The following is a 15163-nucleotide window of genomic DNA, read 5'->3' on the forward strand; positions in this document are numbered from 1 at the left end:
CCATGGCCTGTTGTGTCACAACTGTTCCAGAGTTTACAGACTATTTTTAAACAGAGTGGGCAGAATACAGTTTATTTCACCCACCATCATCTATACAATACTGTATTAAAGCAACAAAAACAAAAGTATATGCTCCTCCTCTTTACTTGATTTGTTGTTTCCTCTGATGTTTGTATCAAGTGGTGCATTATCCAATACTTGGGATGAGAAGCCAGAACACCAAACACTGAAGTCTAAAAAATATGAAATATCTTTTTGTGTGGGGAAACTCTGCATTGCAGTATATTTTCAGCATAAGAAACAAAGGACAGCTGCTGGACAGTACTGGTCTCTCTCTCTCTCTCTCTCTCTCTCTCTCTATCTATCTATCTGTGGGTGTGTGTGTGTGTGTGTGTGTGTGTGTGTGTGTGTGTGTGTGTGTGTGTGTGTGTGTGTCGTTCTCCTTTTCATTTTTTTAAAGCATGTGTGAAATGTTAGTCATAACTAACACACCGAGTCTATTGGAAACCCTTGAGAGCGATAAATATCTTGCACACAATTCTCACTTGAGTTTGTAATGTTTCAACTCAGCATAAAGCTTTCCCTGTTCTAAATTTAACATAATCCCCTCACCTTTTTCTGCAGATTTGTCGCACTGTCTGTCCCAATCTGTTCTTGAGTTTTGTATTGTATTTATTGTATTTCAATTTATCAGGTCATTCTGAAATCTTTCATGATCCACAGTTATGTGTTACTCTTCAAGTTTGTTTGTATAAAATTCTCTCTTTTTTTTCTTAACTTCTAATAACGCTTATGCAGTCACATGTATTTTCATAACATTACTAGTCGTGCGGGGTGTTCCTGCTGCAAACTCACTGTTGCATGAAATATTGCAATTCCAAAACCATTCATATCTCATAAGGCTTCCAGATTTTTTTGTCCTGCTAGGTAATACTCTGTCAATATCAATGGCTCAAGAAGAAACTTGATTTCCTCCTCATCAATTGATTTGGCATCACGGTCTCTTGTGAAATTTCGTGCAATGTGGTGTACGTAAATGTTGGTTCTCAATGTAATCATTCTAATGATTACATCATTCATAAATAGTGAGAAACATTCCACAGCAGGTTTTGTAGTTTTTGTGACAGTTTTCACACCAGGGAGGTGAATTACAAGATCTACACATCGAGTTCTAATGTTGTGACTGGGACAGTTTTTCATCGACATTGGTAATCTTATCCTTTCCAACAAAGAAACCTTGTGTACTTTGATTATCTGCTGCACTTACGTGCAGTTGTTTTCATCCTCCATTTTCGTGTGGCTATGATGAGAGAGAACATCACAACTGTCTGTTTCCTCTCCTTCCTCTCCCTCTCCTTCAGCAGATTCATCTAATGCTTCTTGCAGAAGCTTCCAAAATCTTTCTTGTTCTTCTTCATAAGGATCCATTGCTGAATTCACCACACAGTGTGACAACAGACAAGCAACTGCTACAAGGTACAGTTGTAAGCTTTCCCAACGGACAATAACATTAAGAGTAGCACAGAGTGTTGACATCATATCAGGGCTTATTGTTGCATATCTTCTTGGAAATCAGGCTTCCATTGCAGATTCTTTTTTACTCAAGGCTAACACATAACTTTCTAGAAAGGTACCAAAGATCATGAAGGTACACACATATCCATTACATAATAAACCATTGCTAAGAATGACTGGGGTGTTGTGAATGCCCTGTACAACCACTAAAGGGTGAAGCAGCTAATTCCTTATTTACAAGTCTTTGATTTAGTGGTAGTAAAATTTTAACTTATAATCTATTTTTTCTCTCATGTACATCCTACCTTCATCCATCTTCATCCTTTCCCTCTCTCATTCATTCACTTATTTGTGGTTTAGTTTTAATGTTCTCTGCTACCTCACAGTTGCACAACTAAAGATAATTTTTAACTGTGTGAGTTTTTGCGTTACTCCTTTTTGATGTAATATCACCTCTAGTTATTTGCCAGCATACCATCATATTGTCTTATTGTCTGATGATGCTTTTTTAAGATTAAAAACAGTTGACTAGAGTTTGTGTTTTCATTCATACGTGTAAATTGTTCTACAACATAATGACTGAAGAATCATTTAATATGAAACATGTTTAAACTGAGAAACTAAAGTCGTAAATCAGGTTCCTGTGACTGTTTTCATTTTTTCTAGATTTGTATTCATATTTGAGTTGTATCACAATTTCAGGTAACCGCTACCCTTTTTCTTATGAAAACTGGGTGAAAACTGTTACTTCAAGCATTCCATTATATATTGTGTGTGTTTTAGTTGTAACTGTAAAATGCAAGTACAGTATGCAGATATAATTCACCATTTTTTGTGAAATTGGTGATTGTTAAATGTTAGGAATTTTCTTCCAATTTTTGTTATATCTCACCTGTTAGAAGTATTTTATTTTATTGAGCTGAAATGTGCTGAATTTATTACATCTTCATATCATTAGTGGTAGTTGGTCCACACTTGCTTGATATTTACTTTTAACATTGCTAGAAATTTTTATGACTTTTGTCTTCATCCCATATTACTAACAAGAATTTAATATTTTATAGACAAAGAAACGATATGTTGGATATATGTACGAATCTCCTGACCAAGAAGTACCTGTTTACGATGCAAAGGGCATTGAGACAGTGCGTAGGGATGGCTGTCCAATTGTTGCAAAGGTAAGGCAATGTTTTTAGCTGATATTCAAGGCATGATCTTAACATAGTTGTCAACTCGTAGTGTTTTTATTACTCTGTTCAAATCTATTCAGATGTGTAGTTGATCCGCACTTCTGTGGGGGCAAAGCAGATGGCTATTAGTTTGAGATGAGGTGCCATAAAATGCATTATTGGTGACACTATACTCGTGCATAAAATTCTACTGTTGTGTCAAGAAGACACTGCTAATGAAGTAAATGTTGCCCCATTTAGTGCATGTGTATGCTTCTGGTGATATGGCCAATATCTTCAAATGATTGATGTATGGTGTATGTGCTTCATTGAACCTACTGTGTGAATAAAGTAAAAAGAAATTTTATTTTTCAGAGTCATTGTTCATTTAATATTTCACAGAAAGAATGTGTGGTAATACAACATCTCAGTAATACATCATAGCTTGTTAACTGAGTATGCATTAAGAGAAAACACATTTTTAAACAATAATTAATGGTGTGTCCCTTTATAACAGTATATATAGAGAAGATGTAGGATATTGTTTATGAACTCCAGAGTATCATACTTCCATGTTAATATTCTCCAAATCCAGATTAAAATATAACATATCTGACAAAACAGTTCTTTTGCTTCAGCCGTTCATAATATTCTCTGTGCCATAGCAGATAAATCAAATGCGTGTTTGTTTCAAAGATGGCCAGTGTATAGAATACCGTACTATTATACTCAAATAATTCATGAGTTATCACATGAGACACTGTAGCCAATAGTGCAGAACTTGTAGAACCTTCAATCAATATGAAAATCGTATGTGGCTCAGCTGCTACATATGACTATAGAATCTGTCTTCATGTTATTTCTTTTAATATTGTGTTAATAGTTTCTAATGCCAGTCTGTAACAAATGCACATACAAATCACAGAAACATCATCCTGCATTATTAATTTGAGAACATATGTACAATTTCTTTGTCAAATTGTCCACAACCATTCACTGAGAATGCTCCATTTACTGTTATATTCAACCACATTGTTTTTGATATCCTGTATTTTTAGTAACATTGTTACGTGTAGGGTTCTCACCTCAGCATTATCATCCATTATGTATCACTGCAGAGTTACCTAACATTCTCTGAATTGTGTGTTGATTAAAGCATTTCTGCATTTTTAAGTAACCCACTCCATATCTCCTACAGACGCAAAATTTTATCCAGTTAAAATTAATTTGTGATTGACATTTCAGTTAGTTGAGTCGTAGGAACTAGCTGCCAGCCAATCACAGATGTTTGTCAGGCTTCATGTGCTAGCTTTGTTGCTTTATCTGTGAGCATGAGCAGCAGAACGTTGCCAGGTGACGTGGCCTGCTAAGTTTGACACTATGAAAATACTTTTATGCTAATAAGGAGATGGTATATCTGCTACTGAAGTTAGACTTTTGATAAACTTTTTAGTTTCCACCCAAAAATACTGAAAAGAAAAGTGTCAGATTCACAGTATTTATCACACAATCATAAATAAATTACTTGGCAAAAGCTTTGATTCTTTTGCAATTTTTTGTCTCACATTGTAGCTTGCCTTTAGTGATCATAGTTATTATGATGATTTGAAATTAAGAAACACACAGCAGTTAATTCTGAGAGCGTGTAGTGAAAAATGTGGTCCCTTTATCTTCAGAGGACTTTAGAGCTTATGTTACTGTGCCTGAAATGCAGTCGCCATACTGAAATTGTTTCTAAGGGTGAAAAGCAGCCATATCTCCCTCATTTTTATCTAAGAAAACAATGTTCTACTCTTGGTGTGGCCCTAAAATTAATAGCTCTCATTTTGGTATAATACTTTTATCAATATAATAAGCTATTTTGTTTCCACACGCACATACTGGGTTATAGCTGTTAATCAATGTATTAAAATGCTATGAGGATTTGTCTCAGCTGAAGGCATACAGAATTGGAATCTCGTGAATCATTCTGTAGCTGCTGATATCAAAAAGCTGTCAAAAACATGAGAAAATCTTCAGTAATAATTACGGACAACGCCTTGTATCATTTGTCTATCCTTTAGTAGGAAACAGATCTTATCGACTGGCTACAACAAGAAACCACTCCCACACCAGGTGACTGCAGAAAGAGTGAATTACTACATCCTGTGGCACAGTATAAACCACCTTTACCTGTGTAGATGAACTGGCAAAAAAAAAAAAAAAAAACCATAAGGTCATCAGTCTGTCGTCATATTGTCATGTAGAAGAAGGTGTAGTTAGATGAAAGACGAACACTAACTTCACTTAACGACAGCTTATTCAGCACCGGCACATACAAGAGTGCGGATCAAACTGCCTCCGGCCAGAGTACATACAGTATATATACAGCTACAGAACATTCCTGTACAACGATTCTTGACATTTGTGGATACTTCTAGAATGTACTCGAACCGAATATGGAAATTAAAATTGTATAGTCCAGGTGAGTTTTGAACTCACGACCCTCCATGCAACAGTTTAGTATCATAACCACTACACCACAGTGCTACTCAGCTTCTTCTGTGACATTGCTCTCTCCTTAAGAGAACAGCGTGTCTGTGTTATGTCCTCCTAGTCCGGGAATGAGTCATCGGTCCTGCATACTTCGACTCCTGATGACTGATTCTCGCCCTGATGGTGATCTCCTTAGAACTTCTTTTGCTGCTTTGCTCTTCGTCATCTTTCCACTTGTTGCCTGTCGCTGGAGCTTCGAATTTCCCCTTGGTTGCAGGATCCTTATTCCCTTCATTTGAAGGACGTGGACCGTATCTCTGATCTTTCATCGTCTTGTGTCGGGGTTGAAATCTTCAACTTCATAAGTAACATCTGGCAACTGTTGTACAACCTTATAAGGTCCAAAGTAGCGCCTGAGGAGCTCCTCAGAGAGACCAGCCTTCCAAACAGGAGTAAAGATCCAGACGAGGTCACCAGGCTGGTAGGCAACAGGGTGGTGGCTTGCGTCATACCTTCGGCGATTGTTTTCTTGAGCCTGCAGCATGCAGAGTCGAGCTAACTGCCAAACTTCCTCAGCTTTGCTTAACACCTTGCTGATGTAGTCGTTGTCCATGTCATCAGGATGTAACAGAAACACAGTGTACATTGTCGTAGTCGCTTCACGCCCATGCACCAGGAAAAATGGCATAAATCCTATGGTGTCGTGTTTGGCAGTGTTGTAGGCAAACATCACAAAAGGTAGCACCTCATCCCAGTTGCTCTGCTCAACATTGACGAACATTGATAGCATGTCGGCCAAGGTCTTATTAAGGCATTCAGTAAGCCCATTAGTTTTCAGATGGTAGGCAGTCGTCATGTGATGAATAATGTTGCACTGACGGTTTATCTCTGTCACAAGATTCAATTGAAAAACTTTCCGTCGATCCGTGTCTTAATACAATGTCTTCCACGATGCATTTGGCTACCTCGAATGCTTCAGCTGTTTTCACAGCTTTTGTAATGGCATAGCATGCCAGATAATCAGTGCAAACAATAATCCATCTATTGCCAATAGCAAACATTGGAAATTGTCTGAGGAGGTCAATCCCAACACGCTGGAAAGGCGTTTTGGCTGGTGGAATTGTTATGAGTCAGCCAGGTGGTTTCTGAGGAGCTGCCTTTCTCCTCTGGCACTCTTGACAGTACGACACATAGTAACGGACACTCCTATATAAACGTGGTCAGAAAAATCTCTTGCGGATCCTATCATATGTCTTAATAAATCCTAAATGTCTGGCCTCAGGTGTGTCATGGAATTTCTGTAGAACAGCTAAGCGCATGTGTTTAGGAATCACTGGTAGCCATCTCTTTCAAAACAGATCAAAGTTTTTCTTGCAAAGTAATCCATTAACTACCTTAATTTGCCCTTTCACATCCTCTGACCGATTGAAGGCAAGCATAATTTGAGATATCTTGGCATCCTTCTCTTGCTCAGCAGAGAGACCCTGGAGTGCAGCGAGACAGTCACTATCTTCATCAAAGTCTTGATGGTCTTGTACAGGGTTTCTTGAGAGACAGTCGGCATCTTGGTGTTTTCTTCCACTTTTGTACACTATGGTAATGTCATACTCTTGAAGACGTAGTGCCCACCTGGCGACTTATACCCACACAAATGACTCATCTTCCTGTAGGTTTTACATATTTCCCATTAGCCACCTTCAGCAGAGATGTTTTGTTGTCGATGCATACTGTTTTCGGCAACTGGCGATGGTACTTCTCTGAAATGGCTGAATATGATGCTCCAGAGGCCACAAGAGCTTGGGCTGGTCGACCATCCATAAGGATATCGACATAGTTTCCTTTCATTTTTGTAGTGATCGACGGCGGAGGATTTTTCTCTTTGGCGGCCTCACCTCCAAGGATGGTCGCACCCTTTAGTTTCCAGGTTGGGGCGGCTAGATGATCGGCTGGAGCATCTAAATGGCAGTGGAGACCTTGATCGGCATGTTGGGGAGCGGCCTCTCCAGGGGCTAGCTTGTCCATCTTTGTCGTCCCGGAGTTGGTATCAGCTAAGATTGGTCTGCTGTCTTCTGGTGCAGGGGTCATCAAATATCCGCTGCCTTTCTTGACAATAGCGCACCACGTGTCCCGGTCGTCTGCAGTGGATACATACTAGTTGGTTATCCTGCGTCCTCCATACGTCAGTCTTCCTCGGTGCCCAGACAGGTTCCTCATGTGGCATTGTAGGAATGTAACTTTGCCTGGGTCTCAACTTTTTCACCGTTTTAAAGGGAAATGAAGGACAAGAGATTGGGTTCAATGTCTGTTCCACTTTCTCCCTTATAACCTCTTGAAGCATCTCGATGTTTTGCTCACCGTGCAATCCAAGTGCCTCCTGAACTTCCTCGCTTACTATCTGATGAACAACACTTGTGAAATCAGTTCCTTCCTCCATCAGAGACACCGATACGACATTTGGAAGCTGTTGAAACTTCTTGCATGTAATTCTTTTTTGATGCATTGTCTCGGTATACTGACACCATTTTCTGAAGTCGTCTGCTGTTGAAACCTCCTTCAGGAGTAGGGCTTGATACATGTTCTCAGCAACACCCTTCATGAGATGTGCAACCTTATCTTCCTCCTTCATTCTAGGATCCACTATTTTACACAGCTCCAAGACGTCTTGACTTTTAGGATGCTGTAGTTTCTCCTGGACGCTGTGCCCTGCACTTTAATTTATCTTCAGCCTTGTACTTCTGCCGTTGTGTGTCGCCAAAATACTTGCACATTTCCACCTGGAATACTTCCCAGCTTGTGAACTTCTCCTCGTTGTTCTCATACCACTGCTTGGCAGTGCCCTCCAAGTAGAAAAATATGTTAGCCAAATACACGGTGTCATCCCATTTGTTAAATTTGGCTATACGCTCATATACCTTCAGCCACTTGTTTGGATCTTGGCCATCGTCGCCCGAGAACCCGCAAGGATGTCTCATATGGTGGCACACAGTTGCTATCATTGTAACATCCTCTTGTTCTTCTTCTGTCTCCAATAGATTGTGATCTGTTGAATATGGCTCGCACTTGGGTTTCTTGTCCGTAAACGGCGGCTCAGTCATGGCCTGATGGTAGCCACTGTGTCATCGATAATGTGCGCTATAACAAGTTCCGATACCCAGCGCCTCCACCAGAATAATGTCACATAGAAAAAGGTGTAATTAGATGAATGATGAACACTAACTTCACATAACAAAGGTTTATTCAGCACTTGCTCATACAAGAGCGCTGATCTAACTGCCTCCAGACAGAACACATATGGTATATATACAGCGACAGAACATTCCAGTACAATTATTCTTGACATTTGTGGATACTTCTAGAATGTACTCAAACCAAATATAGAAATTAAAATTGTACAGTCCAGGTGACTTTTGAACTCACAACCCTCCGTGCAACAGTTTAGTATCATAACCACTACACCACACTGCTACTCAGCTTCTTCTGTGACAATATCACTGCCGTTTCAATTCTGTGGGCTCAAGTTAAGGGATATGTGGCAACATACAAAGAAACGTACATGAAAAGACTGACGGAGGATGCTGTAAACAAAACTTAGTCATCAGACTGGCATAATGTTGTAAGATACACTAATGAATGAATAATAATGAGAGCCTGATAAAATTAATGTATAGTGGAAAATAATGGAGAACAACTTATTATTTCATTAAATTCTGACAACATTCAAGTGACTACACAGACATTAGTGAAGGTAATTCGTATATAATGGGCATACTTCCATTGGTGGTATAGCGTGTTACCAAAAATTCAATTGAACCTTCCTGGCCGATTAAAATTGTGTGACAGACTAAGACTCGAACTAGGGAACTTTGTCTTTCACGGGCAAGTGCTCTACCATCTGAGCTACCCAAGCACAACTCGCGCCCCATCCTCACAGCTTTAATTCTACCAGTACCTCGTCTCCTACCTTCCAAACTGTGAGGACAGGGCGTTAGTCATGCTTGGGTAACTCAGATGGTAGAGCACTTGCCCACAAAATGCAAAGTTCCCAAGTTCGAGTTTCGGTCTGGCACACAGTTTTAATCTGCCAGGAAGTTTCATATCAGGGTACACTCCACTGCAAAGTGAAAATCTCATTCTAAAAATTCAGTTCTTTTCACTCTTTATAATTTTCTCCTCTTATTTAGATAATTTGTTACATTTGTGTGACTGAATGCTCATGTTATTACTGCTGTTTATCTCTAATGTGTGATTTAAATAATAAATATTGTGATATGAAGACGTGTTTTGACTTACTAGTTGGCACATGGATTGTAGTATAATGGAATGAAACTCCTGGAATTGACTGCAGTCACTTAATGCATCATTGATTATTGGTGAAATCCAAAGTTGGATTTCTGGCATCAGTAGAATGGTGGCTCAGAATTCAATTTTTTATTGATCCCCCCCTGTCTCTCTCATCCCCCCCTGTCTCTCTCATCCCCCCCCCCTCTCTCTCTCTCTCTCTCTCTCTCTCTCTCTCTCTCTCTCTCATTGTAACACTCCCCCTCCTATCGCATCTAATCTATCTCTTTGATATATTTTCTGCGCCTCATTAAATATTTCAGAGCTTTCTACTTGGAATTTCATCCAGCTCGCAGTTCCAAGAATAATTTGAGTGTGACAAATTTCCTGGAGAGTGGTAAATTCAGGAAATTTGTTATGAATGCTTCCGTGGTTTACTATTAATGTTTCTATAGTAGAAGTGTCTTTACTTCACATTTGATCTTATTTTGCTCTCTGCCTATCAACTGGCAGACATTTGAGCTCTCAGTAACTACCAAAACCCTCTCCATATGTGCCTGCTCAGACTTTCCTGAAGGCGTAGCTACTTGCCCACTCACAGGGTGAATGGGTGAGTCCTGACAGCCAGCTTCCTCATTGACTCTTCACCTCGAGTGAGACAAACACCTTACAATCTGCCACTCCTCTGTCGTGACCATGGGTAACCCGTGTTGGGTATACTGTAAGCTGTCTTGGCAGCAGAACCCTTGGTGAAAACAAGTGACACCTGAGTTGTCGCTTGTGATGTGCCAGATTCTCTGCTACTGCCACACCCTGAGACAGTAGCCTGAAGATGGCTGACTATGCCGACACCATCTTCAGCTGTTCACGAATAGTGGTCAGCTCGTCCTGCATCTGCACACAGTGTGCAACCTCCCTAACCATCCTACTACTACTAATTTAAGAACTGAACTATGAAAGTACACAGAAGAAGTTAACTATTCTCCTGGTGTGTCACAAACGGAGGCTACCATCTGACTGAGCTGTCTCCAGCGGTCCCTGATTGTTTGAAACAAATGAAAACACACATTTACAGTATTGTGTTCAAGTTGTTTGCTAGCAACTCATCCTGAAGCTGGCTGTAAGGTTATCATCTGAAATATTGGGAGAAGAAATAATTCTATCAAAGATGCATGCACAAAAGATGGAATAGTCTATCCTCTGGGAAAACTTAAATAAATAAAATTTTTTTCCATCTCTTTCTGTGACCAACAAATAGGTTCACGCTATCTTCAACCACATCATGCCCACACTTTGAGAAGCCCTGTTGTTAGCAAATCCTGTTTTTGTTTCACTGTATTCAATTTTCTTAATGAAACAATGCAGAAGACAGGAAGGAAACTGCTACCCCATGTATGTGCAGGAAATCTTTCATGTTCACAAAATTGTAATGCACTCTTATGTTGGAATTGGGTCATTTTGTTGTATGTTCCAACTGATAGCCACCGTCATTAATGTTAGTACTATTAGAGAAATAATTTAATGTTCATCTTTAAAATATGGACATGTTAAGGTACTGTAATGTAACTGATCAGTACTTTTAACTTATGTGATCTGTGTCATACGGCAGTTACGTAGATTTATCTTTGTCTGTCATATATTGTAACTGCAGACTATATTTCCAGGTACTGAAGCAGTCACTCTGTATTCTGTTTGAGAGTCATGACACAAATATGGTGAAGCGATACGTAGAGCGACAGTTCACTAAGCTCTTGCAAGGCCGTTTTAATCTCCAAGACATGATATTTGCACGTGAGTACAGGGGCATAAGTGGTTATCGGCCAGGTGCATGTGTTCCAGCTTTGGAGCTTGTAAGGTTAGTTTAAATATTTTTTTTCTATTTGAACTTGTATTTTGGGAGCTTCACAGTTGTTGCAATAGTATAGATGCGCTTGTACATGGCAAAAGAACAGTTAACTATTGTGAATCAAATATTAATACCAACTTGCCAAATGATTTGATTTAATAGGCAAATCTACTCTTGATTATTGTGCAATTTTGTTATTCTTGCAACATTTGTACTTGAATCAAGCTATAGTGTCATTATTTAGCTACAATGTATATAACTGTATTGTGTACCAATCCAAATGCTTTATGTTGTTACGAGTGTGGCTGATATTAACGATGTAATATGAGTGTAATACTTGGAAAAGATAATGCAGCTAGTTTAATCAGATTGAGAATATTTATATTGTCTGTTGACATGTCATTTCATTTCTTATCTTTGTTGTAGACAATACTGTTGTTCCAGGATTTTATGAGCAAACTCAAAGCTGTAAAAATTTTATGTATGATTCTAATGATATTTGAAAATAGTGAGCCGGCCGAAGTGGCCGTGCGGTTAAAGGCACTGCAGTCTGGAACCGCAAGACCGCTACGGTCGCAGGTTCGAATCCTGCCTCGGGCATGGATGTTTGTGATGTCCTTAGGTTAGTTAGGTTTAACTAGTTCTAAGTTCTAGGGGACTAATGACCTCAGCAGTTGAGTCCCATAGTGCTCAGAGCCATTTGAACCATTTTGAAAATAGTGATATGGGAGAAAGATGAAATACTGAGTGAGATAACGCACTGATTAAGGTAGTGGACACACATTAAACATGAATGGGGCTCAGATCATCATCTAGTTATCCAAATTAAAATTTTGTGCGATTTCCTGAAATCAGTTAAGGCAAATGCAAGGGTGGTTCCTTTGAGAAGGATACAAAGCCATATTTGTCCCCATATCCTTGTCCAGACTAAGATCATTGTTGGTGGGACATTAAACATTAAATTTCCTTCTTCCTTCCTTGTTTTTAAAGGAGACAAAATGTTTCCAATCAATATCTCATTTTAACGCTCATGACGTAGAATTTTTGTAACTTATCTTCCGTTTTTTGTAAGATGCTCCACATGCATTATCTGTCATTCAGATATTCTCATTCTGAAAATAGGCTGCAGCTTAGTACAGAAAAATGAAACACAGAAGATTAATATTCATTGATATCATAGATGGAGGAAATATTGATTGGCTTGCAATTTTCATATATTACATTGTAAGTGTTATTGAAAAGTATTTTTGGGTGGAGGAAAAATGGGGGGGGGGGGGGGGGGCAGGATGTGAAAGAGAGCAATGATTAATATATCTGTACCATTCCCTCAGGTGAAGTATTTAATGAAAATAACCTCAGTGAGTACAGCTGGTCCTCACTGCATGTCTGTTTCTCTAATCTGTTATTCCCAAGCTGTACATGTTTCAGTAATTGCTAGTAGACTCATCGGGTCAATCCAATACACAAAATTGATAAATAATTTGTCTCCACCTACAGCCTCTCCATCCTTCCCAAAAAGAGTAGTGGTTAACAAAATTAGACCCAGTAAGTTAGAGACCAATGTGGTGTTTGATATAAATGCTTCTGTGATAGATTTATCAACATGACTGCCCCACGTCCGCTCATTCGGGTATCAGATGATTACTGGGGATCTTTCTTGGCGGTAAAAGGTAGCAGAGATGATGGGCTTGCCACCCATCCACTCCTAGTGCCAGGTGAGCACTCAAACAATTGACCAGTTGTGCTGTTTCCTAAATGCTCATTCCAAGGTGATGGGACATAACAGTCTGCCCTTTGTCAGAGAGGTTATGTCAGTGTATTTCCACATTTAGGTCCGTATCATCGTTACAATGATTCCCCATTCTTCTCTACTCTGCTTATATCCTTGTACTTTCCTTACTGTGTCATGTGCCACTACACCTTTAGGTGTAGAGCTCTCGGGAGTAGCACTCAAACAAATGACCAGTTGTGCTGTTTCCTAAATCCTCATTCCAAGGTGATGGGACATAACAGTCTGCCCTTTGTCGGAGAGGTTATGTCAGTGTATTTCCACTGACCTAAAGGTGGCATTCAGTTTCATGGTGGGCAGTGGTCATAATGTTTCAGCTCATCAGTGTATTTCACTTCATTGTCAGAAACATGTGAATGGGATAGAGAATATTCAGGAACAGTCCAAGTGGAGCAAATGTAACAGTATTTTTGAAAGCAGGGAGAGTAATGCGAGAACCAACTGTTTGACGCCGTCTATAAAACGAGGCTTTCAGAAGTGCATGCACAGTAAGTGCCATACTGAACAGTATTGTCATGATAACTCCACCTTGTAATATAGGACTTACATGATTTTCCCTCCTTTCATAATCTGGATCACAGATCCCATCATCTTCATGTGACAGTAGCTTTCAATACGACCAGGAGCTGTAATCATTTTGTGTTTCACAGCTATAACATGTACACATGATGATCTGTGTGCTGCAGAGATCCACATCATTTTCAATCATCAAAAATATTTTATACTTGATTATTTGATGCAGAAGAGCACAGTATGTAATGGGCTAACAGATACATACTGGTTTGGCAAATAAATACTTTTAATTGCAGCTCATATTGTACAAAACAATGTCTTATATCTATACATACAAGTTGTGGAATATCCAACATACAAAATTTTCCATCACCTTCAACTACCTCAATAACAGTTGAAGTATGTAATTTGTCCACTTTCTGTATAGGAACCACAGTGTGCATTGCCTGTTGTGCGCAACAAGCATCTTGGCCAGATTGAGTAGTATATGGTATTTTAGACCAACTGTGCCCACAGACAAAAAGAGGCCTTCTGTGTCATTACAATAAAAATGGTCCACAGTGGGTAGTCAAGTTCGATATTCATTATCTGTTGACAGCTAGTATCTGTTCTGTGCTTAAAGCCTCACAATCACTTCTTATCGGCTGAGGCTGTAGGACTGCCCTTGCCAGACAACCCTCCATAAAAACAACCCGTTTGTGTATATTTAACAATTTATTTCATACTTTTGATTTAGCAGAACTTTAAATGAGGGACACTAATGTGTACCATGGAAGTCAGTGAGGTTTGCATATATGATGGTAGGGTTAAGAAACTAAATAAACTAAAATTGCACCAAGCCTACACTGAGATTCAACTTTATTACGGTTGAAAAGCGTACAGGTTGATTAGCCCTTCATAGCTGAAGATTTTTTGTGATTCATAATGAAGGTACTAGACTTCCTACATTGGGATACAGTATGAGTCCCATACATAGCCCCTGTGTTGGAGATAGTTAGCCTCCTCTTACTATCTGCTAGCAGTTTCTTAAGGTGCAAACATGTGTATAGAATTAAATCAATGCCACAGTCCTCTTTGCTTTTACAGCCCTGTTCATGAAGCAGACATTACACAGCAGTCATCAAGTAACAAATCCATTTTCCATTTGAACAAAGGAACACTTAGAACAGTATAGTTTAACATACTTTCTGTTCTTAAACAGAGGTAGAGTGAGAGCCCTATTTGAAAGAACATTAACCACAGACTAAATTTATGCATAACAGGATATGGCAAGTTGAGCATTCCACCTAGTATTTTTCAGAATGTTTATAATAGCATTTTCACTGAGTACCACAAGTATAGTGTTGTTTACAGTGGTCCTAAAGACAATTTCTCTCTCTGTCATTGTTCACCCAGTGTATTCTTAGAATTCACCTGCCCTGCGGTTTCTTGTTGTTTTATGCCAGGCTGTGGAATTACTGGAATATGTGATTTCTCCAAGTGGCGAGAAATTTCTTGTGCACTTTGGTTCCTACAGTGTGTTACAAGCAATTCAACACATGTACTCACCAGATAAATTAGTCCATAGGATACAGAATG

General features: G+C 39.2%; 1 protein-coding gene across 1 annotated transcript in view; it reads left to right on the top strand.

The window, feature by feature from the left end:
* LOC124556559 (DNA polymerase zeta catalytic subunit) overlaps positions 1 to 15163 on the top strand; it is a 223577-nt gene that overhangs the window by 189133 nt on the left and 19281 nt on the right. The window contains exons 25-26 of the mRNA XM_047130515.1: positions 2580 to 2693; positions 11102 to 11292. Coding sequence (XP_046986471.1) covers positions 2580 to 2693; positions 11102 to 11292 — 305 coding nt within the window. The remainder of the gene's footprint in view (positions 1 to 2579; positions 2694 to 11101; positions 11293 to 15163) is intronic.

The sequence above is a fragment of the Schistocerca americana genome, chromosome X, assembly GCF_021461395.2.
Source record: "Schistocerca americana isolate TAMUIC-IGC-003095 chromosome X, iqSchAmer2.1, whole genome shotgun sequence".
NCBI classification, from domain to species: Eukaryota; Metazoa; Arthropoda; class Insecta; order Orthoptera; family Acrididae; genus Schistocerca; species Schistocerca americana.